This window comes from Perca flavescens, chromosome 10 (genome assembly GCF_004354835.1).
Source record: "Perca flavescens isolate YP-PL-M2 chromosome 10, PFLA_1.0, whole genome shotgun sequence".
Taxonomy (NCBI): Eukaryota; Metazoa; Chordata; class Actinopteri; order Perciformes; family Percidae; genus Perca; species Perca flavescens.
The window spans coordinates 35,117,078-35,140,607 of record NC_041340.1 but is presented as its reverse complement, the minus strand read 5'-3'; the positions used below and the strand labels follow the sequence as shown (position 1 = coordinate 35,140,607).

The window sequence follows — 23,530 nt, the reverse complement described above, 5'->3', positions numbered from 1 at the left end:
TTTTTGTCATTCATTATTAATGAGAAATGACAGACTAATTTGATTCCTCCTCTCAATTGATTCAGATAAAATGGGGACAAAAGTCCCCCCTTTGGTTGGACTGGCCACAACCAGTGAGGACGGTTGGACTAGCCCAAAATGTTGGAGGGAGGCTACTGCAGGTAATACTGAGCTGTACCACAGAGCAACTTCATTCCACTTCTGAATCAGACACTTTGTCATGATGCAAAATGCAATTATTTTGGCACTGTATGGTCTTAGATGTATCTTCTAGGAAAAAATAAATAAAAATACACACACTGACACACAACAGGAGATACCTTTCTAACTGGTTTATTTTTTGTTTTGTAAAAAAAAAAAATTTGTTTCATAAAAACTTTCCATTTTATATATGTATTTAACAGTTTACAAAATTGGCTTTAAACATTTTTATTCAAAATATTTCTTATACTCTGAAATAAACAAATTCACAAAAATAATCTATATTCCTTATGAACATTAAAAAGTAGTGTACATCTGTCATAAAAACAAGGAAAACAAAGGAGGAGCGCTGATTTGGATTTATGTAAAAAGCAGCAGAGGGCAGATTACCAGCTGTAAAATCTGACTGTCGACTTAGCCGGACAGATGCATTTCAGTTCCTCTGAATAAAGTTGTAATTCTGGGAATCAATGGAGTGTTTGTGGAGGAAGGATTTGCAGACTGAGAAATGCAAATAAGGGTTGGGTGATATGACAAAATATACCATAAATCAGGTATTTTATCAAAAATGTCCATATGTTTACTTTATCTTTGTCAATTGAGTTTTCAGAAAATTTACAATATATCACAATATATATTGCTACTGCCACATAAAAGTACATACATCCATATCGCCCATCCCTAACGCTAATGCAAATCGGTATCAGCTGATATGGCGAGACAAATATTAGATAACAGTATCAGTTTGGTAAAAAACAAACAAAAAAACATCAGTGCATCCTTTCGGCAGATATAACACTTAGAATATGAGGTGGAACAGATTTCTCCTGTTTGTCATACATTTACATGAATGCACAATATTTTACTCATAGAGAAAAAAAATGGTTGCAGTCTTACAAACACTTTTCAGACCAGCTGAAGAAAGGTCGCTTTTTAAAGAATAACAATAACAGGAATGTAGCGGTCCATCCCTTGCTCTGAGGATTTGACAGCTTACCGTGTAGCACTCTAACGGAGTGTGTGTGTGTGTGTGTGTGTGTGTGTGTGCAGATACAGACAAAAGCCCTATGGATGTTTAAGGCATCTGTCAATATAAAGAGGATTATACTTAAAGTCTCTTTGCTCATCCTCAGTAGATCCGTCCTCCAGTTCAACCCCTTAGTCTCCGCCTCTAACAGGATGTGATGTAACAGCACAGGGACTGTTGGAGAATCTGATATCCGTGCATTTGTCCTCCTCCCCCCCAGTTCCTCAATTTGTCTTTTTGAGGCTAGTCAACAAGGACGTGTCTTTTATGGTGGGGAATCCAACGGTCGACAAAACAGGAGCTTCAATCCCTTTTCTAATAACAAAGTCCGTCTGGCTCCATCACTAACTGTCGTGATGGTTGGGAAGCTGTGAGGATGTTGCTTGCTTCTCCTCCAACTCAGCCAGGGACGTCTCCAGCTGCTGGATCAGCACCCGCTTCTTGAACCTGCCAGAGGGGGCGTAGGAAGTTAGAAAGAAGCAGGAGATAAAAGGAGCCCAAAAAACAAACCAGGGGAGATTCATGTATGTAAACCTGCTTTAAGGACACTAAATCTATGATATAATGTGACTACAGTGACACGTTTTAACACTAGAACCGCCAAGGGGTCATTTTTAATAACTCTGTTATTATAAATTCCCTTAGGTGCCTACAGTCAAGCAATAGACATCCTTCTAGTTAGACCTAACTCATGCAAGTTAACAGTTTCTAGCTAACGTTAGCTAACTGCTAGGGTTGCACGATATTGACAAAATGTGATATTGCGATATTGATTATGAATATTGCGATATCGATATTAAAGTACAATATTTTTAAACATATGTAAAATTGCAAACGTTATGGGAAAACGCATCAAAATAGGTTCATAACAAATACAACACATGGTTTGTCATGTGGTGGACCCGTGCGCTGACGTGCACTAACATGTGCAAGTGACACGGTAACTGACCAATGAAATGATGATCATTATGGCATTTCAAGCGGGCTCTAAATCGAACGCAACTAGGCCATACAGCCAACAGACGGGACGCAGCGCTCTGCAAAATAAACTAAATATTGCATACTTATTGCAACACTTTCGATATATTGTGATAACGATATTGAGTCGATATATCATGCACCCCTACTAACTGCACTATCTAAACTAATTATAAATATTTATATTCTTTGGTGTCGGCTCACCCATTACAGGACAGAACTGTCTACAACCGGGAGCACGCACTGGGAGAGCGCAGTCATAAAACATCTTTATGTATGTGTGTGTGTGTATGTATGAGAGTATTTTGTTGTTATAGGTTTGAGTTTCTTGATTAATTTTATTTTAAAACTGATTTGACTTTTTTGATCTGTGGCTAAAGCCCATAACTGACTTTTAAATAGTTACCACGTCGAGTCTTACCTATTATTTTAAAAAAAAATATAAAAATGAACAACTTAATTGCTTCAAGAAAGGCCATTTTTACGAGTGCTGATGCTATTGCGGCAGGGGGGTAAAAAAGACCCGCTGGTTGTTGAACAGGCATGTTCTGCGTCAGAGACATGGGTTATTGTGATGTTTTAACTCCTTCACTTAACCCAACGCCAAGTCCAAAATGAGTCATTGTTTCTTACCTGATCGCTTCTTTGATAGCATGTTGGATGAAGTACCTTTGAACATCAACTGGTCCTTTCACCTGCTGCAGTAGACAGAGTATTGCCTCATAGTCTGAGAGAAAAAAAAACAGAGACAGTAATCAAGTAGTCTATATCCACGACGTTCCACTTTAGGGATTGCTCCGGTGCTGCAGGAAATACCGATGGATGTCGCTCTTTTCGGCCAGATGTCCCGTCCCCTTCCTCTGTCTTTGTGTTGGCGTTCTAACCTCTGGCTGATTTGTGAGGACTATGGTTAACTGCTCCTCAGATCTCTGCAGGGTAAATCCAGACAGCTAGCTAGACTATCTGTCCAATCTGAGATTTCTGTTGCACGACAAACTACTTTTGAACGTACACATGTTCCACCAAAACAAGTTCCTTCCCGAGGCTATTTTGCGCTTAGCGCCGCCCATGACGATTGTGATTGGTTTAAAGAAATGCCAATAAACCAGAGCATGTTTTTCTCCCATCCCAGAATACTGTGCGGACTAGCCAGACCCTCCTCCGCAGCGCTGTGAAGGAAGGTCTGGCAATGCGAGACTAATAATGAAGGTTTATTGATTTTTTAAGCCCCCAACGTCTCCTTCCAGGCAGCACTGCCTGGAAGCCACTAGGATTAGGCAATTGTTATGGTTATGGTTATGGTTATGGTTATGGTTATGGTTAGAGTTAGGTGCCTTGAAGTCAACGGTCGCAGCGCTGCCTGGAAGGAGATGTTGGGGGCTTAAAACACCATCGAGCGTAATGAAGAGACAGCCAAATGTTCCCAATATGACACCTACTTTATCACCTTAGAATAGCAATTAATGTAATGTGATATGCTGCACTGGCTCCTACTCACTTCGCCCAGGTTTGCGGACCTCCTTGATGACCTGACTCTTCAGCTCTGCCTGGCTGCCATCCAGAGGGGCTATGACTATAGTCTCCAACAGGGCCGGCTCAGCCTCGGCGTCGTCTAGCTGGCTCTGTGGACTCAGTCGTTCACAGTTGTGTTTCTCCTCCTCCGGCGGCTGCTCATCTAGACTATCTTCCACTAGTCTCTCCTCCGTCACGTCCATGTCCTCTCCCTGATCTGCTGCTTCCGGCCCGGCCTTCTCCTCCAGGCTCAGTGGAGATGGGCTCTCTGCTACAGGGTCCGTCTCAGCGGGCGAGACCTCCCCCAACTCAGGCTCAAAAACCCCGTCACCGTTACTCTCAGTGACCACCGCGTTGTTGTCGTCCACTCCTGTGGGGACAACAAAATAACACATGTAATGCCATTTGTGCCTCACAGATGCACATACAAAAATAATAATAATGTTGTAGGTACATCTTAATCTTACCTTTGTGCTGCGGGATGGGTTTGAGGAGGTTCTGCTGGCCTTGAACTGCGACCGGACTCTTTCCCGCCACCACGTGGTTGGTGCTCGCTGGTGGAGTCTGTGGCCGCCGCAGTAACGGGGACATGCTCCGCCTTCTCTTCATAGTAGTACTCGAGTTGGAGTCGCTGGAATTTCCTCGTTTCTTACTTTGAGGGCCCGCAACAAACTCATCAGCCTCATCGATCATCATCCCCTGAGATCCAAATACAGGCAAAACACATAACATTAAAGAATAAAGGGACTGAATATTAAATGAAGATATCTCTTAAAAGCCACATTGTGCATGGTAGGTAAAGTGCAGTATTTTGTGGTGATTTATTTTTACCTTCTTATCCTGCTTGAAAGGATTCCCAAATGTGTGCAGGCGTTTAGGTTGGTCGGGGTCAATCTCTCTCAAAGGAGACGGCATCATTTTCAGGTACTCCTGATAGTTTCCCATCTGAGCCACTGGGATACTGTGCAGATAGTCTGACAACCACGGGAAATCTTATTAGTACTGCAATAATTACACAGGATTTCCTACAGATTCCTATCAATTCCTATAGCTTTTTCATATTGGTATTTTTTTTGTTTGGGGGGAGGGGGGCTGTATATGGCGATTTGGGTTATTGTATCATTCATGTTCATTAAATGGCTCCCGCCAACTGTGCACGTCTCAATGCAGCCTTTGGACAAATCATTCAAATTGATTTATTTTGTTTGTTTTAACCTTCCTGTTTGACCTGTTTTTGAAAAATTTTCTATATCAGAAATGTGTTTGTGTGTTTGTGGTGTTATGTGTTTCTTTCAACCAAATTGTCAAAAAAAAATTAACGTGGATCGTTCCAAACAACGCTCTTCACAAATAAAATAAATGGTCAGCTACGTTCATTGAATTTGGGTGTTTTATTCAATTTTATAGCATTAGAATGTTTTTTTCTTTTTTATAAAAGAACGTTGAAAAAAGTGACAAAAATGTCAGAAAAAGTTTCAAAAACGTAAAAGAAAACAACATAAAATGTCCCATAAAAAAGCGAAGAAAAGTACAGACAAAACAATCAGAAAAAGTGACATAAAAAATTGGAAAAAAGCTCCAAAAACATCGGGAAAATGTGACAAAATAATATCGAAAAAAGTTGTGCTTGCCTTTATGTGGTAGCAAGGCTGAAGATTGCCAAAAAAAAAAGGGACGACATGCAGCAAAGGGCCGCAGGTCAGAGTCGAACCTGGAGCCGGGTAATACGTTATATACATGTACCGTATATATGTATATACAATAATACAACCGTGTTCCCTCGACAGTGGGATTTCATACCTTCATCTTGCCCTCGGATCAGTTTTTGTGACGTCCGCAGCAAATTGGAGCGCATCCGGGTGAGTTGATCCAGAAGGTTCCGTCGTGGGATGTCGTAGGCATTTCGATAAGCTTGAGGTTTTAGATCCTGTGAACACATCAGCATATCCAGTCACAGAAAACCAACCAAACATTGCATTCCCCCCCCTCCCCCTGGAACTTTCCCACCCACACAAAGTATGTCATGCCTTTTCAGGAATCTACCTTATTGAGCAGGGCAATCTGGAAGCCAGCGAACTCTTTGAAGTTGATGTCCCCCAGGCGAAGGGGCCCCTCCCCGGTGATTCCCTGCAGCAACTGCTTAAAGTCCCGCCGGTGGGCCAGAGAGAGTGTGTTGGAGTGGTTCTTCACCTTGATGCCAGTTTCTTGAGGAGCCCTCTTCCCCACAGACACGATGAGACGTTCTGATTCCATCTTTGCCTTTATACCGACAAAACAGGAATACTGTTAGAGCACAGACACATCAAAGCATTTTGGGGTACATGTTTCTATGTTGATTCTTTTGGAGTCTTATACGTGAATAATTTCATGCTGAAAAAGTCATGTAAAAATAGAAAAATAAGAGTGACGCTTTCTTTTTTTCTCCGGTGGATTTGTGAGGACTATGGTTAACTGCTCCTCAGATCTCTGCAGGGTAAATCCAGACAGCTAGCTAGACTATCTGTCCAATCTGAGTTTTCTGTTGCATGACTAAGACTACTTTTGAACGTACACGTTCCACCAAAACAAGTTCCTTCCCGAGGCTATTTTGCAGAGGTCCCGTCATTGAGTCAGGGGCTTAGCACCGCCCAAGAAGATTGTGATTGGTTTAAAGAAATCCAATAAACCAGAGCACATTTTTCTACTATCCCAGAATGCTGTGTGGACTAGCCAGACCCTCCCCCGCAGCGCAGGAAGGTCTGACAATGCGAGGCTAGTCACTCTTTAACAATGCTGCATTGTATTTATATCAATGTAAATAGTATAAACATTTTACAACTCCTCTACCACATACTAGAACAAAGAAGAGTGAAATGTCCTTGTGTTTGGGTGACAAATTGTCAAAGTCTTTACCTGCTGGCTGAGCTTCTTCAGGTAAGAGATAACACTGTAACTCAGGCCACAGTCAATGGTGTCTGCAATAAGATTCGGTGCACCCATCATCCTCAACGCCTTCTTTAAGGGCTGTCAGAAGATAGCAAGAGGAAAATGTGAATGTTCGTTACATGCAGAAACAATATGAATCCATGTGCTGAATGTTTATTAAAGGCAGCATGAGTGACCCAGCATTAGTTTACCAAAAGGAAGTATGGAGGCATTGTCTTCAGGTACATCTCAAAAGCCTGTCGCCACTTGAGGTTTGGTTTGAGTTTGTGCACTTTAAACAAATCATCTGGAAGGAGACAAAGAGAGGTGGAGAATCAAGTTTTAGCATTCTGGAGCAGTGACATCCAGCTGCACCTCCTCCTGCTGCTGCTGCTGCAGGGCCGTACGCACATTCATATTCAGGGGGTGAGTCTAAAACAAGCATCAAAACAGACACTACTATTTATCCCTCTAAATAGCTCATTATTTCAAAATATCTCTTTTTTGCATAGCATTATTAAAGATGAACTGTTTATAAAGTTGCTCCGTGATGAGCCTGTTACTTTCATTATGTGTATAGCTAAAGATGATTGGGGGAAGATTGCAGATGATGAAGTGACCCAGAAAAGGAAAGCTTATTAAATTTAATATCAGCTCAGACCCAATGACCCAGAAGTTTCGAGGCCACTTTAAAGGAACTGTTTACTGCCACGTGTCTTACCGAGGAGTGGGAGAAGCACTGGGTAGTTGTAAGGCATGACAAACAGGTTGACACAGGTGAGAGTGGTGCTGGCTTTAAGATAACCAAAGGGCTGTCCCAGGTCAATTTGTTTCCCGCTGCTGTTAACAAACACCTGAGGACAAAACAAGGAATATTATGAAGTCAAATATCATTTTGGTTATTTTTTTATTACTTTATTGTAGTACTTTTCTTAGTGTCAAGTGCAAAAAGCATTACATTCTTTATCGTACTACACCTTTTCTTTGCCCATACTAACATTCAATAGAAACAACAAGGGGGAACAGGGGGAACACATCACACAACAGGGAATAAAAAAAATAATAATAATAAAAAATTGAAATAATAAAAAACACAGAAAGACAGAAAATAAGACAGCAACAAAACGCACAAAAAACTGTGTGTGTGTGTTTGTGTGCCAGCGTGTGTGTGCGTGTGTGTGCGCATATCCATCTACAGTATGCACTTATTAGAAAGTTTAATTATTCTACATGCTCTGGATACAATTTATTCCATTTTTCTATTTGATTTCTGACTGTTAGAGTGAGTTTTTCCATTCCCAGTGTTTGTTCTATTGTCTTGTACCATGCATCATTTTGGTTATTGAGTTTAAAAATGTAACTGAAAAGCAAAATGTGAAATGATATTTTTGAATAAAGCTAGCAACCTCATTATTTCGGCTTTTTCAGAAAAGTCCCGGGGGCAACACCGCAGACAGTGGAAACAAGCCAACAGAGCTAATGGGTGTGTGAAAAGATCTACTATACCTGCCAGCACATGTGTGGAGACTTTCTTTCCAAAATGAACTGGGTGAGTGGAGACGGCTCCAGTTCATACTTGTCAAAGGGAAGCTTGTCGATCACCATGGGCTCACAGTCCACACAAGAGAAACGCACCACAGGATGTGCAGTGCGAGGTGGCTGGGAGCAAGAGATGGAGATAATTGAAGAAGTTGTTAGGACATATGTATCTGTGGTATGGATCCATGTGGTGTCTTTGCGAATGCAACAAATAATGGAGATCACACGATGAGTTTGCAGAGTTGGACACTTCATTATATTGGCTGTGAGTCAAAGTTGATGACTAATGACTAATATTAGAGAAAAGGAGGACTGCCGATGAAAGAGAGAAAGACGGAACATATGAGAGACAAGGAAAGTAAAAGAGAAAGTTTGTGTAAAACTTATAAATCCAGTTCAGAATAACACTGAGGGTCCTATCTTGCACCCGGCGCGGCACAGCGCAAAGCCCGACGCAAATGTCTTTGTTAGTTTAAGACCGACGCAGTTGACAGTTTCCTGTCCAGAACCCACGTCGTTTAAATAGCAAATGCACCTGCGCCCATCTCTGGTCCATGGGCGTGCTGGTCTTACAGGGAGGTGTGTTCAGGTGCATTCTGGGCGTGCTGGTCTTACAGGGAGGTGTGTTTAGGTGAATTCTGGGCGTGCTGGTCTTACAGGGAGGTGTGTTCAGGTGCATTCTGGGCGTGCTGGTCTTACAGGGAGGTGTGTTCAGGTGCATTCTGGGCGTGCTGGTCTTACAGGGAGGTGTGTTCAGGTGAATTCTGGGCGTGCTGGTCTTACAGGGAGGTGTGTTCAGGTGAATTCTGGGCGTGCTGGTCTTACAGGGAGGTGTGTTCAGGTAAATTCTGGGCGTATTGCTATCTTGAGGCAGCAGGAAGTGATCACGCCATTGACCAACAAAAACCTGGTCTAAAGTCAATAACGCAGCATTTCATTGTTATTTTAACAACAAATTAGTAAAATGCGCCTAGGCTTATGCACAGTGCAGGCACACTATGCTTGTTACACACACACACACATGCAAAAGATTACAAATAAAAATATTACGGTGCAAATCCTCCATCATAACAGCAATGCTCCAAGGTCCAAACGCGCCTGGCTTTTAAAGGGAATGGGAGACGACGCTCTGATTGGTTTATTGCATGTTACGCCCAAAACACACCTATGAATTAATGAAGACACTAAGTACAACCCTTTTGAACCATGCGCCCGACACACGGACCCTTTTTTCTGCCGTCAAACTAGCAAAAGTGGATTTGGACACGCCCTAAACACACCTGCGCCAGGCGCTTCACGCCGTGCGCTCAGGTCTTTAAAATATGGCCCTACAGGTGCTGCTGAGATATTTTAGGCCTCTCTCTGCTCACCAGGGAAGGAGAATTCTGGTCCGGCCAGAAGGACTCTGGTATTGGCCAATGCCCAACTGGAACCCCTGTCTTTGGGTTGGGTCGCACGTAGATGAGTTTGTGGCAGCTGTGCCACGGCTGAGGGCTGAAGGACGACACAGGACGACTCGACTCCACTGAGTTGTCTGTCAAACAAACAAAAAAAAGATATGATATAAGAGAACACATTTCTCAACCAAATGAACAATTCATATTCATTGAATTTAAATTTAATAATTAATTTTGGAGCAATAACTGTCAAACGAACCCTGAGTTGGGGATATAAATAAGCTTTCATCATTTTCTTGGCTGAATCAGTTCTCCTTTTAGGGTAAAACTGCACTGTGAAGATAAGAAGATTCTCTTCTGCTTTCACCTGGTTTACTGCCCACAGTATCTGTGCTCTAACTAACTGGATGAAATGGAACGAGATCATGTGCTCCGAAACTGTCTCATGCACCTGATTGGGCTTGTGAGTAGTGAAACATTTTGTGTATATCAATATGTAATGACTGCTTTTTTTTTTTTTTTTTTTTACTTCTGTTCTTTTAGTATTTCCATCAAGAAGTAATACATATACCAGCATACTGTGTAATTTCATACTCCAATCAGAGTACTACTACTAGTAACAGTATTCCTCTACTCCACAGGATCTTAAACCACACTCATGCATGCTCATACTTTTACATACCCACCTCCCCAACCATACCCTCTCCATGCTTCCACTCATCCACATATATCTTTCACATTTTTGACACACATACCCAAACACACACCAACACACAGTTTGACACAAAAACCCAACCACCCACCCACACACACACACACACACATAGTGCGTGCCACTATCTTTGTGGGCACCCATCATTGACATAAAGCGTGTTTTACAGTAACCGCAGCCCAGCTGGCGCGTGTATATGTGACGTCATGAAATAGCCGTAACTATTTATACCTGCGCTGGTGGTCGCGACACTAGTTGCAGTCTTCTCCTGAACAGCGGTGGCGCTAATGAGGAAAGGCTACTGACGCTGCTCTTTCTACGGACTAGAAGAAGAAGAAAAAGGTATAAAAAAAAAAAAACTAAAAAAAAACCGGTAGAACTGGCAGCAGCATTGCCGTCAATGCTTCGATTTAATTGGATGACCTACTTGGTGGGATCAAGCCTTTCATTCGCCATAAAATAACTCATCTTAACCCAGTAAGTTTACCAGAGAGACTTGTAGTCACTGAGAGTCCTGGCATCCGGTTGTCGGCGAACTAGTTCAGGCCTCTTGTTTCCGCTTTGTCGCTCGCCGCTGAAAAAAAAAAGATCGACCTCTGCTCGCGCGTGCCCCCGTAACCCCCTAACCCTAACCCGGATATTACGTCATTTTGACGTCACGGTGGCGCGCGCCACCTTGGATGCGGCTAGTATAATTCACCTTTAATGCATTCCCTAACCCCTTACCCTAACCTTAACCATCACAACTAAATGCCTATCCTTAACCCTTACCCTCACCCTAACCATAACCTAATTCTATCCCTAATCCTAAAACCAAGTCTTAACCCTCAAACAGCCCTTTAAACTTGTGGGGTCCAGCATTTTGGCCCCACAAATCTGTCGGGACCCCACAAGTATACTGGACTCCCGGTTTTTGGACCCCACGAATGTAGTTAAACAAGAACGAACACACACACACACACACACACACACACACACACACACACACACACACACACACACACACACACACACACACACACACACACACACACACACACACACACACACACACACACACACACACACACACACACACACACACACACACACACACACACACACACACACACACACAAACTTCTGTTCTTAAAGCTTTGTAAGTTTGTCCAGAACAACTGTGAAGTCAGGATTTGCACAAAGGTAAAGTTGTTGCCTTGTGTCTATTCAGTGTGCCACTCACCTTCCCCAACGAGAGGCGGATCTAACCCGGTCTTCTCAAAATTAATGACAACACCACTTTGAACCTTTTGGACCAGAGACTCTAGACACTGGTTCAACATCCTCTGTGTCCGCACACAGTACGATCGCCCTGACAGAGAAAAACAGGAGGCACAATTATCTTTATATGTAACAGAATGAATTATGCGTACAGACGGACACACAATGATTCTGAAAATAAATGGTGGTGTGAATACAGGACAAACGTTTGGGTTGCAAAAGTAAGAAAATGCCGAACCTCCAGTGACTTCACACATCTGGGTGATGGCAGACTCATCTGTGGGGACGCTACCAAGCTGCTCGGTGTCTGGTGTGGCAGCTCCCGGCAACCTCAGCACCAACGCAAACAGACGCTGGTCCCAGCGAAAGGGCTCCTTGGTAAGCTCACTGCCAGCTAATGGGGAGTTCAGAGGCAGGTGCAGCTACACAACAGACCGGGTAAAGAAAGAAAAAGGACGATGGGAGAGGAGTTTATATGTAAAAACTGTCATTACACAGTCTAAACAGATCACATTGCTACAAACATTACATAGTAGCACTACTGCATGTGCTTGTGCTCTCACCTCATCTGGCACCCCAGAGCTGTGTGTAAGTTTGTTCCCATCAGTGATAGTGATGATCACAGATGGCTCGAGGAAGAAGGGGTTACGGCCCTGAGACGGAAACAGTAACATTCAGCAATTAAATCCAAGTTCAAGCAAACAGTGACCCCATTTATTCTCACCAGTCTGCTTTTTTTACACTGTTCGGTGCTCTGTGTCCCATATCCTAAAAATTAAAGTGAAACTGGTCGTTAACTGTACGGGACTCTCACACGGCCTCAAAACCGTCTGAAAAGTCTGTTCGCGGGTTACATGATCGGCCCCGGCAGCGGCAGTTTGTGTAACAGCTGAAAGTTTGCCAAACAACAAAGCACAGTCCCTTCCTCTCTTTTCTTTCTCTTTTTCTCTGAAATAAAGCTGCATTCAAGTGCAGTCGGGAACTTAGAGATCTATAAACGATCTGACAGAAACAGTAATTGTGAAATATAAAGTCTACTTGTGCTACATTGGGGGTTTAAGAACACAACCGGACGTCACACAAATGGGCCGTTTCAGTGACACTCGCACACCGCCGCACAACCCTGCGGCAAATTACCGTATCCCCCATTTGGCTATGTGAACGCAACCTTACAGTAATGCAAAACCAGTCTACTATTTAAACAGAGGTCCACTTAAACACAGTATTTAGCATGGCATTAGCTTCACACCTCTGATAAGCTCCTGAATACTAATACTAACTGTGTGTTGTAGCTTGTAATCTTTGCCTTGTGTCAGAATGCATCTGTAAGCTGCAGAGTGTCCTTGTAGAGGCCTCCGCCACTGTGCTGTAGGGGTCAGTCTTGTCTAACTCAAACACACACACAGAATGCTTAAGTAGATTTACACACACACACACACCCAATGCACAGAACTTGTGTCACTACTTGAGCGTAGTAATCTTTCTCTGACTTCAATTAGGGGTTTGCAGAAACGATGTGTGTGCGGAGCTGACAACAGTGCTGACTGAGGAAGACAGAGTGGATTAAGCTGCGATCAAAAGTCAATATTCTTCTCTTTGTCTCACGGTAAACGAATAAAGAAATGGCAGCTGAAAGCTTTGCTACAATCATCATCAAACACGGCATCTCTCCAGGGAAAGTCCACATATTCTGTATGTGTTGGCTGTATCAGAAAAGCCTGGTTTTACACTCCATTACCAGCTGCTATGTCAGAACTAGTTTTGTTTTGTGGAATCTATTTCATCTACAATCCCCAGTTTGAAAAATCCCACAAGGCAAAAACAAAAAAGCCAAATACATATTTTTCACATCGCTGTAACCTTATTAGAAATAGTTTTTACTAACACAACCAATCCACCACTAAATATGGCACATCACTGTCTTGTCAATGTGTGTGTATAAGGTGTTAAATGTGTTGGGCAGCAACAACAAAATATGTCATTATTGATGAATCTGCAGACTATTTCCACAAGTAGTCTAATAAATGCTTGGTCCACAAAATGTCAGGAAATAATGAAAAATGTGAAAAAAATTAGTTTTGATGATCACCTGATCAATTAATTGATTTCAGCTCTATTTAAAATGACTGTTAAGCCTCTTTTTTTAACTACTGTGGATATTATGCAGAGTAATTCTACTTTTCTCTTATAGCAACAGATGAGACTGCTGCCAAAGAAATACATAATTATATGTGGATATTGGCGTCGGAATACCTGTCCGTAGTTGTCGATGCCTGAGACCAGGCGGTTGAGGTTCAGCAGGTCGAAGGATGTGCGGAGAGCGTGACCTAACGTAGTCAGCCCAGACGCCTGCAGGTTCTTCAGCTCGCACATGAAGGTAGCATGGTTCTCCTTCCAGCCTGCCTGAAATACAAACATGGACAGTGCTGAATGGAACGGCCCAGCAAACAGCTATACCACTGAGTGGCAGAGGAGGCCTGAGGTCACAGTGCATAGTGAACAGCCACAAACCAAAACAGATCCACACCCACAGATACCCATACTGTGTAATTACAAAGAAAAACCAAACGTGTTTTGTTCACTGACAACCACAAACTGATCATCTCAAGGATGTGACTGCCACCTTTGGTAAAAGGAGTTCTTAGCAACCCGTTGATTATGTGCAACATGACATAACAGTAACCACAAAATGAGATCAGCTTGTGTCAAGCTCCGGGAATGGAAGAGAATGGTTGAAAATCAGGCCCACATTTGAGCTGGATTGTGCTGTTTAAGAAAGAAGTCTAATTTCATACATGACAAGCATCCAAAAATACTCTTCCCAATGCTGCCTGTCCTCTGTGACGGAGATATACTCCCACAGGAGAGGATGTGAGTGTTTAACTGCTCTGCAGCGGGGTCAAGCCTTTACTACCTAAGCGACCAGCAAGTTTACCACTTCTTTTATTAGTAGAGGAAAGAAATGATGAAGAGTAAGAAAAAAAAAATTGCACTGTGTCTACATATGCTCTTAATCTGGATTATCATGGGGTATCATTCCAAAGCCATGATTCGGGTGGAATTCCTAGAAAAGCTCAGTGTTACATGACGTAAGATAAATATGATACACAAGCAACATCACTGAGCAGCTGAGGAAAAACCCAAGGTGGAAACACATTCACATGGGTAGTATTACCAAAAAAAAAGTATGAATCCAGACATAGTAAGGTTTACTCAATAATTCAGACAACAGAATATTTCTATTTTCCTCTCACCTAACCTCCTCTCTCTCACTCTACCTCAATAATGTATTGCCTCTGTAACAGTGCAATCAGAGCAGCCCCATTCAGTATAACCTTGTCCTTTCATCATAGCTGACAGAAACAACAAAGGAGAAGGCAATGAAGACAAAAAGAGGAAGAGCAGATGGAAGAGGAGTTGAAGACAGACTTCACAGCGAGCGAATAGCACTTTCTTGGATCATCTGTCTTAAATGTTAGATGCAATCATCAGCATCCACTCATAACGTTTTTTCATGACCCCAGTGCTAGACATAGCAAAGGCCTTCAGTAGAAGAATAAAAAGTATGCATTAAGTGTTAAGGGCACTGAGCTCAAAATGGTCCTCTTGGAGATCAACGAGCCACATATAGCCTGACAGTTATTTTGCATCTTGCACCGCTTTAAATAAATAATCATAAAAGCAAGACTGTGCATTAGATAATTGAAAAACAAACTCTGCCTGAGTTGAAAGTACACTAAATATATATTGCAATAAGAGTACTATGACAAATGTCGTTAATTTTAAATTCTATTTGAAACTAAATGAAGTAGCTAGGCTTAAACATAGCTTTGCATATCTATCAAAAGCTAGGGTTATATTAATATATTTATGTAAAAATTATTTAATTTGATATTTTACCTAATATGAGTTAATAAAAATGCAAGAAGCCCTAGAATGTTAATAACAGACTAGTCAAATGAATACATACAATTAGAGAAATTATATATGAGTTAAATATTGAATTGATTGCACAAGACAAAAAAGTTCTTTATACCTCTATTAATCAGCTGATAAAATAAAAATAATTGATTTTACACCCTGAAGCTCAATTTTTCAACTCACTTCTATATTCTCACCCCTAGCACATGTTTAATTATTAATTTCCCATTTTTTACTTTCTTGCTTGTATGATAATTAGAAGTGCATCCCTACTGACTTGGCAAATAAATGATGAGTGTAAATTATTATACTATATTATTTTTATTTAGTTACCATGACATAGAGTTATGTTGTGGCTTCTGGTGCTCTTTAAAAAAAGAAGAGCTGCAGCTGTTGTTAATGGTGCAACAAAGTACACCGACGAGTATTATAAAAACAATAAATATGGAATTAACCAGTCATTATAAGTCGCTTTTAACATGCATGTTCTAAATGACATGCCTCTGTATTCACTTCTAAACATCAAACCAGCTACTGCAATTAAAGATGAATTAATCAATTACTTTCCGGCTCTGGCATTTTGTAATTTTAGTCATGAGGCATGCAAACAAAACGACAAAAACAACTTTACAAGGAAAGCAAACTTTTCTCTACGCCATGTCTTCAGGTATGAATGACATGGGATAGAGTAAAGACTGCAATGTATGATATGTTGAGAGTAGTAGACTGATGTTTATGGACAGAGTTAGAAAACCTGAGAGAGTCCTAATACAGACCCCCAGGGACTAGGTACTAAGAAATGTACTTTATTGGGCATGAAAAGCTCAGAAAGCGATATGTGCCAGGTCATAACAACCCAATTGATTAGTGGTGAGGATAGCTTTGCTGACATGAAACCCCTGAAATTATTGTCTGTTTGGGTTGTTTTTGTCCTGTGTGTGCGTATGAAAACTAGTGCTTGTATGCTTAGCCATTACGCTCATATAGTATCAGTATGACAAAATAATTATCATATGAATAATTATCATTTCTTTTTTTTTCTAGCGAACTCACATAAAAAAAACTCATGATGAAGAGGGCTTATCAACTTTCAGACCAGACTGGCCAATGGTAATGCGTGGAAGATGCAAAGGGAGGAGTCGAGGATGATTGGCGGGCTCTTTGGCCAATCTATACATTGTACTTTCAAAAAAAGAGCGACGTCACGGGCGATAATAAATCTCTCCGCCTCCATCTCAACGCCCGAGACCTTTCTCAACACAAAAGCAAAATGTCCGCTGGATGGTCGGAGGCAGTGCAGCTCCGGGTCTGCGGTTATTTGGAGCAAAAAAAAGGCCGTTTTTCGCCACCGGGAAGCCGCCCAACACTGACTACAAACCAGAAGGACAATAAAGTCTCACTGACAGAAAAATACGTTCGACTGGTCAAATATAAAAATTGTATCAGTTGCTAATTACCTTCACTCCGTATGGTGGATCATCGAATGTAACTAGCATGTACCTGTCGCCTCTACTAGCCGGGTCTCGGGCACGCAGCTGTCAAAAAAAGAAAACCAAAACAACAATTAATTTCGACCGATCTGATCCAAGGAACCCTAAGCACACCAAAGGTGCACACTTGCTGAAAAAGTCGGGGTAAAATCATTCTTTACCTTCATAAAGACCTCAACCGCGCCTTTAGCAACGTCCAGATACGTCGTACCCAAATAAGTGCGCTGATTCATAGAGGCGGACGTGTCTAACAGGAAAAGTAAAATAGGCATTTTAAATGTAAAGCCGCGGTTGTATGCTTTTCTAAAATTACTGTTATCCACATGTGACCTATCGTGCGGCCAAACAGTTCACACATGTGTGTGTATATATTTGTTATAATAAGCCCCCCCTCCAGAAGAGGGCCGTTGCCTCTGCTCTCTCTCTATCTGCCTTTCTAGAGCTCTGTCTCGGCTCGCGCTGTTCAACTTCTGCTCCTAACCGAATGGAACGCCCCGCTCCCTCCACTGCGGCGCCATTGGCTGAGCCCCATTCTACTGACCACGCCTCCTATAATATATAAATATATAACGAGGTCGAGATGGCGTGTCTGTATGCACTACATCCGCCTACCGTTTTAATTGTATATATGTGCTAAACGAGTTGGTATTCAAAAGTATTATCTATGTCCCTGGTGTGTGTATATGTGTAATCCATACCATAAAGTAGCCTATCTGTCTGGCTCGAAACAGGACAACTGATCAGTTGTAGCTGTAATAGATCATATTTATAGACTTGAAATTTCTTGAAATGTCTTGCCAATTCCCTCGCATCCCGCCCCCAGCACCACCACCTCTCTCTCTCTCTCTCTCTCTCTCTCTCTCTCTCTCTCTCTCACACACACACACACACACACACACACACACACACACACACACCTCTCTGATGCTCTCTTCTGTCACTCTCTTGCTGCGTTCAAGGCGCCTCAAAAAACAGCCTTCCGCTTCTTAAACAGAACAAAACAAGAACACGTGCAGTTCAGTTTCATGGCCTAACCAAGTCAACACAATATTTAAGTTGGACATTGTGTAAGTCTATGAATCATTTGTCATACTAACGGTATGCATGCATGCTGTACTGTAATGGCAGAATTCACGGAAAATGTAGATTAAAACCAGCGTAGAGATGAAACAAAGACAATATATATTCAAACAGACCACCAATACTAATTTGAGTGGAAATATAGTGGTGGAAAAGCCTCTAAACCCATCAAAGTGCCGCCTTACCATTAAATTACAAATGACCACAAACGTATGATTATTATAAGCTCAGACCTTTTTTATCAAAAGAGATTAGGAAAAAAAAAACTCATAGATTTAAAGGTCAGTGGAAAGTCATAAGACAACCCCAGACAATGCCTAACGTTACATACAGATGAAGGCCATTACTGGACGGGTTTGTCTGCATACGTTTTTTTCATTTGCTGTGCCTGGAGATATATATTTTTTGAGTGATACACAAAATGCATAGACGATTCAACAACAACTTGAGTCTGATATAGGCTTTTACTCTTTTTTTGTCTAGTACAAGGTGAAATGTTTTTTTATGATCATCGTGGTGAAATACTTACACAAAACATTGTTGAGCTACTTTATGATTAACAGGACTTATCAATTCGGTGCAGTTAATAACTAATAAGTATGTATTACGCATGTATGACCGAATGTGCGTGGTTTGGGGCGTTTATACGCTTTCCACGACGTTTTTGAAGTTATTACAAACATTTCTTCTTGCTCGGAGTATTTTTCGTCCGCTTTGTTGACGTCTTGCACGCAGCCTTTCGCCATCCCAGCATGCACTGCGAGGCCTGCAGTATATTATTGACAAAGAAAAAAAAGGCTGGTGAGAAACAACAACAGGGTGGTGGGAACAGAAGCGCTAACCCTGGTCATAGCACTGACGTTACACGAACCCGTGTGTGCTGACAACAAGGTAAAGTCTCGCTCTCGGTTTTGTCTTCAAATAAAACAACTTTGTGCTGTATCTTCTGTAATGACACAGCGTGTAACGTTAGACTACGTTAAGTGGCTACCAGCTAACATCTGGGGTTATCCTAGCCCGGCTAACGCTAGCTAACGTTCACTATTGTACAGCGTTAGCATTGCACCACAACGATGTGTTGTTATTACAGTGTACGAGCAAGTAAAAGCAGTCAAACTGCATGGTTCAGTTAGAGAGTAACCAAATGTATGGTGTTTATTTTCTAAATCTCCCTGTTGCTAAATATATTACCAATACATTTGCATAAAAAAAACATCATTACGTTGTCACCTAGCTACGATTACACTGCACTATAAAGGTAACGTTACGTTAGCTTACATTTAGTTAAGCTTACACGTTATCTGAATACGAATACAAAGATGGCAATATAACTAAGTAATTGAACAATATACACCAGATAGTAAAACATCACTTGACTAAAGCTTTGTTGTTGCTAATTAATTAATTAATTAATTAATCGTGGTTTGTATGTGTACATGGAGTACAAAATGTGTTGCGACACCCCGAGTCTGGTTCCTCGAGCTCTATTGTAACCATGTAAACACACCAGGGCACGTGACTAGCCACATGGAGTTTACGCAATCCTGTTTGCCTTGTTGAATTTACGTTAACCTTGAATACATTCCGTAAAATTAATTAATTAATTTATCTCATTTAATCCAAATACTTCCATTAAAGTCCTGCATTCAAAGTTAGTTTAAATAAATACATGTTGTAAAGAATATAATATCATTATATATGCTAGTCAATAAGTGACAAGAAATTGCAGTGCTAAAATCATGACATATTTGAAGTGGTTGAAACGATCATTAGCATCATATTAATATACTGTTATTAGATTTTCTTTTAAACTGAAATATCGATGTTGGTATGGCCTCAAAAAACCCAGTATCAGTTGAAATGTATTAGCTTTATTGTATCTGTGACTATTTGTAAAATATTAAAAGTAACTATAAACAACAGCTGTTGAATACATAAATGGAATAAGAAATGCAATCTTTCCTCATGAAAATGTAGTGGAATCAAAATTGTGTCACAAAATGTTAATAAGTGGCATGCCAGCGCCTCTTTATTATTCCTCACCTGTGTCTCTCGGCAGTGCCACGTCATGACCCTGAGGCAATGAGAGCGGGACGTGTCATTTCCACCTAAAGGGAGTTTACACAGCTTGATAGTTTGTGGAGAGAGAGAGGTGGGGGGGCCCAGGCAGACCGTGGACGGGGAAGGGGAAGAGCTCAGCTGGAGCCAATGCAGCAGCAGCATCGACAGCCTGAGCTGGTGGAAGGAAGCCTTCCTGTGTTCGTGTTCCCCACTGAGCTCATCTTCTACGCAGATGAGCAGACGTCTCACAAGCAGGTGCTCACCCTCTACAACCCCTATGAGTTCGCCCTCAAATTTAAAGGTGAGTCGGCAGCAGGGCTGCACAATTAATCGCAATCTTATCGAAATCGCAATATGGACTAGTGCAATTTCCAAATCCCAGGGGGTGGGGGGCGCAATATTAGTTTTAGACAAAATATGTGTCAAACCATTCTGAATTAAGTATTGTGGTGCTGCACAGACGTTTATCGGTGTTTTAAGCCCCCTCACCCCACCCCCCAGCGTCTCCTTCCAGGTAGTGCTGCCTGGAAGGCACTAGTATGAGGCTATGGTAAGGGCCAGGGTTAAGGTTAAGGAGACGTTGGGGGCTTAAAACACCATCGAGCTGCGGAGACGTCCCGGCCTACAAATCCTATCCATCAGATGTAAGAAAAGAAAATTTGGGACAGATCCTTGCACAAATCACACTATAATCATTTTAATTTTGATATTTTTCAATGAAAATAAGAATAATGATACAAAAATAATCATTCCCTCCAATATCGTGAATCATTTCGAAACATCAGTCAAAATAGTCGCAATTAGATATTTTCCTCATATCGTGCAGCCTTAGTTGGCAGAGTAAAACACAATCCATTTGGGTTTCCATGTATGCTGTACTATTTTTGTTATACACTCCAATTTATCTAGATAATCTGTGTATTATTTTCTTCTTTTTATCAGTGCTGTGCACAGCGCCAAACAAATACACTGTGGTGGATGCCACCGGAGCCGTCAAGCCACAGTGTTGTGTTGACATGTGAGTTTGTTTTTTTTCTGTATGGAACTTATTTTTTTCATGCAGTGGTAAAGCACTAATATGTCTACATTTCTCATTTATGAGCTCGTTGTTTCCTGTGGATTCCCATCCATGCTGTTTAATTGTTCATTGCTTAATATTGCCTTTGCTTGTTGGATAGTTTTGATTGTATGTTTTGAGTCCGATGGTTGTTTATACAGCTGACCTTCCCATCTGATCAAATAAGGAGCCTATCTAACTTTCTATGTCCACACAGAGTGATCCGACACAGAGATGTGCGTGCATGCCATTATGGGGTGTACGACAAGTTCCGACTGCAGGTGTCTGAGCAGAGTCAGCGGAAAGCTCTAGGTCGCAAAGAGGTGACGGCCACGCTCCGTCCATCAGCCTCACAGGAGCCGCCCAGCCCCCGGCCCCAAGATGAGGAACGCAAAGTCAAAGAGCAGTTTGCAGACAGCGAGTTTTTTGAACAGACTGCATTTCAGACAGGTAGGAAGAAGGACCGGTGCGTGGTCTTACCACTAGGTGGAGCCAAATGTTCAAACTCAAATTCAGGAACATTACATTGCTTTTTATGGTCTATGAACATACCTATCTACCTACCTATCTTATCTAGTATAAAAAAGCTATTGGTATCAATAACATAATAACATGCATGTAGTAATCCTCTTCACATTTGATTTTGTAGCAAGATACAGTAGGTAGTATACCATGTGTATATCTTGGATGATACCATGTTAACCTGCTTCCTGTTCAGATTATCACATACAAAGGTACATCTTTTGCAGAAGGAAAACAAGCGTGCAGGTAATCACTGTCAGGTAGTCATTTAAGTTGAAGTACAAGCCAATGCCTCAGTGCATACAAGATCAAATGCATCTTCATTTTTCTTTGTGTATTTGCATTTACTATTCTGAGTGCGTAGTTCATTGTCATAAACCATATCTTGGGTTGTTTAGCTAACATTCTTTGAGCTCTAGCTTCTTTTTCAATATATCTTGTATTGTCAAACCAACAATGAATTGATCCAACAGAGAACATTTGTCTGTTTGTCCATTCAAAGCTATATATATATATATATATATATATATATATATATATATATATATATATATATATATATATATATATATATATATATATATATATATATATATATATATATTTTATATATATATATATATTATATATTTATATATATATATTATATATTTATATATATATAAAAAAAGATATACTTTTTTTTTTTATTACTGGTATATTATTCCTCCATTATTGTCCAAAAACGATCAAAAGCCCATCAGTGAGCCACACGTTTGTGTGGCACTGGGTAACATCCTCCTGAATTACCATGAACACTGTTAGTCAATCCCACATACTGCTGCGCTGCTGTAAATGATCAGCAGAGCACCAAATCTGTGCAGGAAAATAGTTCCCAACAAATAACACCATTTACTCCTGTTTGAGTAATGTTTGATTAAAAGCTACCGTGCCCAGCTGGTTTAGAAAATTGAGTGATGCATCTGATCGCACTGTGTGCACCTGACAGTGAGCCGTCCTGTTGCTGGAGGCCCCAGTCTGCTGACGGTGCTGCTTGGGCTGGTGTGTATGGCCGCCCTGATGCTCCCGACCCTGGGGGAGCAAGAATCTACTGTGCCTGTCTACCTCCACTTAAGTGTTAACAAGAAACTTGTAGCTGCTTATGTTCTTGGTAAGTTAAAAAAAACTAAACTCATGCAATTGGCTGACAGAATGAGTTTGGTTACGTTAAATATGTTTTGTGAACTACGCTGCTATTGTTTGACATCACATTGCTTAAAATAGTATGTGCTAGAGATTACAATATCATGTTGCTCCGTTTTGTTTCTTGTCATATTTTAGGTCTTCTTACGATGGTCATCTTACGCACATGAAGTGCTGTAAGGTGAGAGGAGGGGAAATGGATCTGAAGACAAAGAGAACATCCTCATCCCAGAGGCACTGCTACGCTTCGAGTACAGCTGACCGCAGGGTGACGGGGTACTTACTCAGTTTACCCTGTTCCCTGAAAAATACATTTTAGTATACTTGTTTTAAAATCCACATATTTGTTACATACGTAAACTGACACAATACTGAACTGACACAAAGAGCAGAGACCTCCCAGTGCGTAGGTCAAAGGAATGGTAGTGTGAGAGGAGCTGTCCCTGAGCAGGGCCGGTGAAGAAACGGGAGGCCATTCAAAGTGTTGTCTGACCTCATATTCCCTATGTCTGTATTTCTATTGCCATTATGTAACTGAATATGATTAACTAGAGTGTGAAGGAATCTACATGTATATAAAGCCATTAAAATGTTGTTATGGTATTCACCTGTAACCATTATATTGATGTTTTAAAGCATTTATATTGTAGACGCTGAGGACTAAATGCAGTTATTTGCATGTGTGGA

At 41.3% G+C, this 23,530-nt stretch overlaps 2 protein-coding genes across 2 annotated transcripts; one reads left to right on the top strand and one right to left on the bottom strand.

Annotated features, from left to right (window-relative positions):
* Positions 1 to 1,439: 1,439 nt before the first annotated feature.
* On the bottom strand, positions 1,440 to 17,408 carry ints6l (integrator complex subunit 6 like). Its single transcript, XM_028589389.1, has 18 exons — positions 17,103 to 17,408; positions 16,909 to 16,986; positions 13,784 to 13,933; positions 12,094 to 12,183; positions 11,769 to 11,952; positions 11,493 to 11,621; positions 9,532 to 9,695; positions 8,129 to 8,281; positions 7,344 to 7,476; positions 6,835 to 6,929; positions 6,611 to 6,721; positions 5,762 to 5,977; positions 5,519 to 5,645; positions 4,550 to 4,692; positions 4,186 to 4,417; positions 3,705 to 4,088; positions 2,840 to 2,933; positions 1,440 to 1,675 (listed from the first exon to the last, which is right to left on the bottom strand). The coding sequence occupies exons 1-18, from the start codon at positions 17,211 to 17,213 to the stop codon at positions 1,573 to 1,575; spliced, it is 2,697 nt and encodes an 898-aa protein (XP_028445190.1). The 5' UTR covers positions 17,214 to 17,408; the 3' UTR covers positions 1,440 to 1,572.
* A 1,359-nt stretch (positions 17,409 to 18,767) lies between these two features.
* Positions 18,768 to 23,463, top strand: mospd1 (motile sperm domain containing 1). The gene is made up of 6 exons (XM_028590013.1): positions 18,768 to 18,912; positions 20,081 to 20,383; positions 21,025 to 21,100; positions 21,357 to 21,589; positions 22,650 to 22,811; positions 22,982 to 23,463. Exons 2-6 carry the CDS (start codon positions 20,230 to 20,232, stop codon positions 23,011 to 23,013), a joined length of 657 nt encoding a protein of 218 aa, XP_028445814.1. The 5' UTR covers positions 18,768 to 18,912; positions 20,081 to 20,229; the 3' UTR covers positions 23,014 to 23,463.
* Positions 23,464 to 23,530: the final 67 nt, after the last annotated feature.

What these genes read in the sequence shown, in the direction of transcription:
- ints6l (XM_028589389.1), bottom strand. Translation starts at nt 17,213, where the DNA reads ATGCCTATTTTACTTTTCCTGTTAGACACGTCCGCCTCTATGAATCAG. An exon ending in ACCAGAATTCTCCTTCCCTG is followed by an intron (nt 8,282 to 9,531) that starts GTGAGCAGAGAG and finishes TCTTGCTCCCAG; the next exon opens with CCACCTCGCACTGCACATCC. An exon ending in CTTTCAAGCAGGATAAGAAG is followed by an intron (nt 4,418 to 4,549) that starts GTAAAAATAAAT and finishes TTTGGATCTCAG; the next exon opens with GGGATGATGATCGATGAGGC.
- mospd1 (XM_028590013.1), top strand. Translation starts at nt 20,230, where the DNA reads ATGCAGCAGCAGCATCGACAGCCTGAGCTGGTGGAAGGAAGCCTTCCT. An exon ending in CCACAGTGTTGTGTTGACAT is followed by an intron (nt 21,101 to 21,356) that starts GTGAGTTTGTTT and finishes ATGTCCACACAG; the next exon opens with AGTGATCCGACACAGAGATG. An exon ending in ACAGACTGCATTTCAGACAG is followed by an intron (nt 21,590 to 22,649) that starts GTAGGAAGAAGG and finishes TGCACCTGACAG; the next exon opens with TGAGCCGTCCTGTTGCTGGA.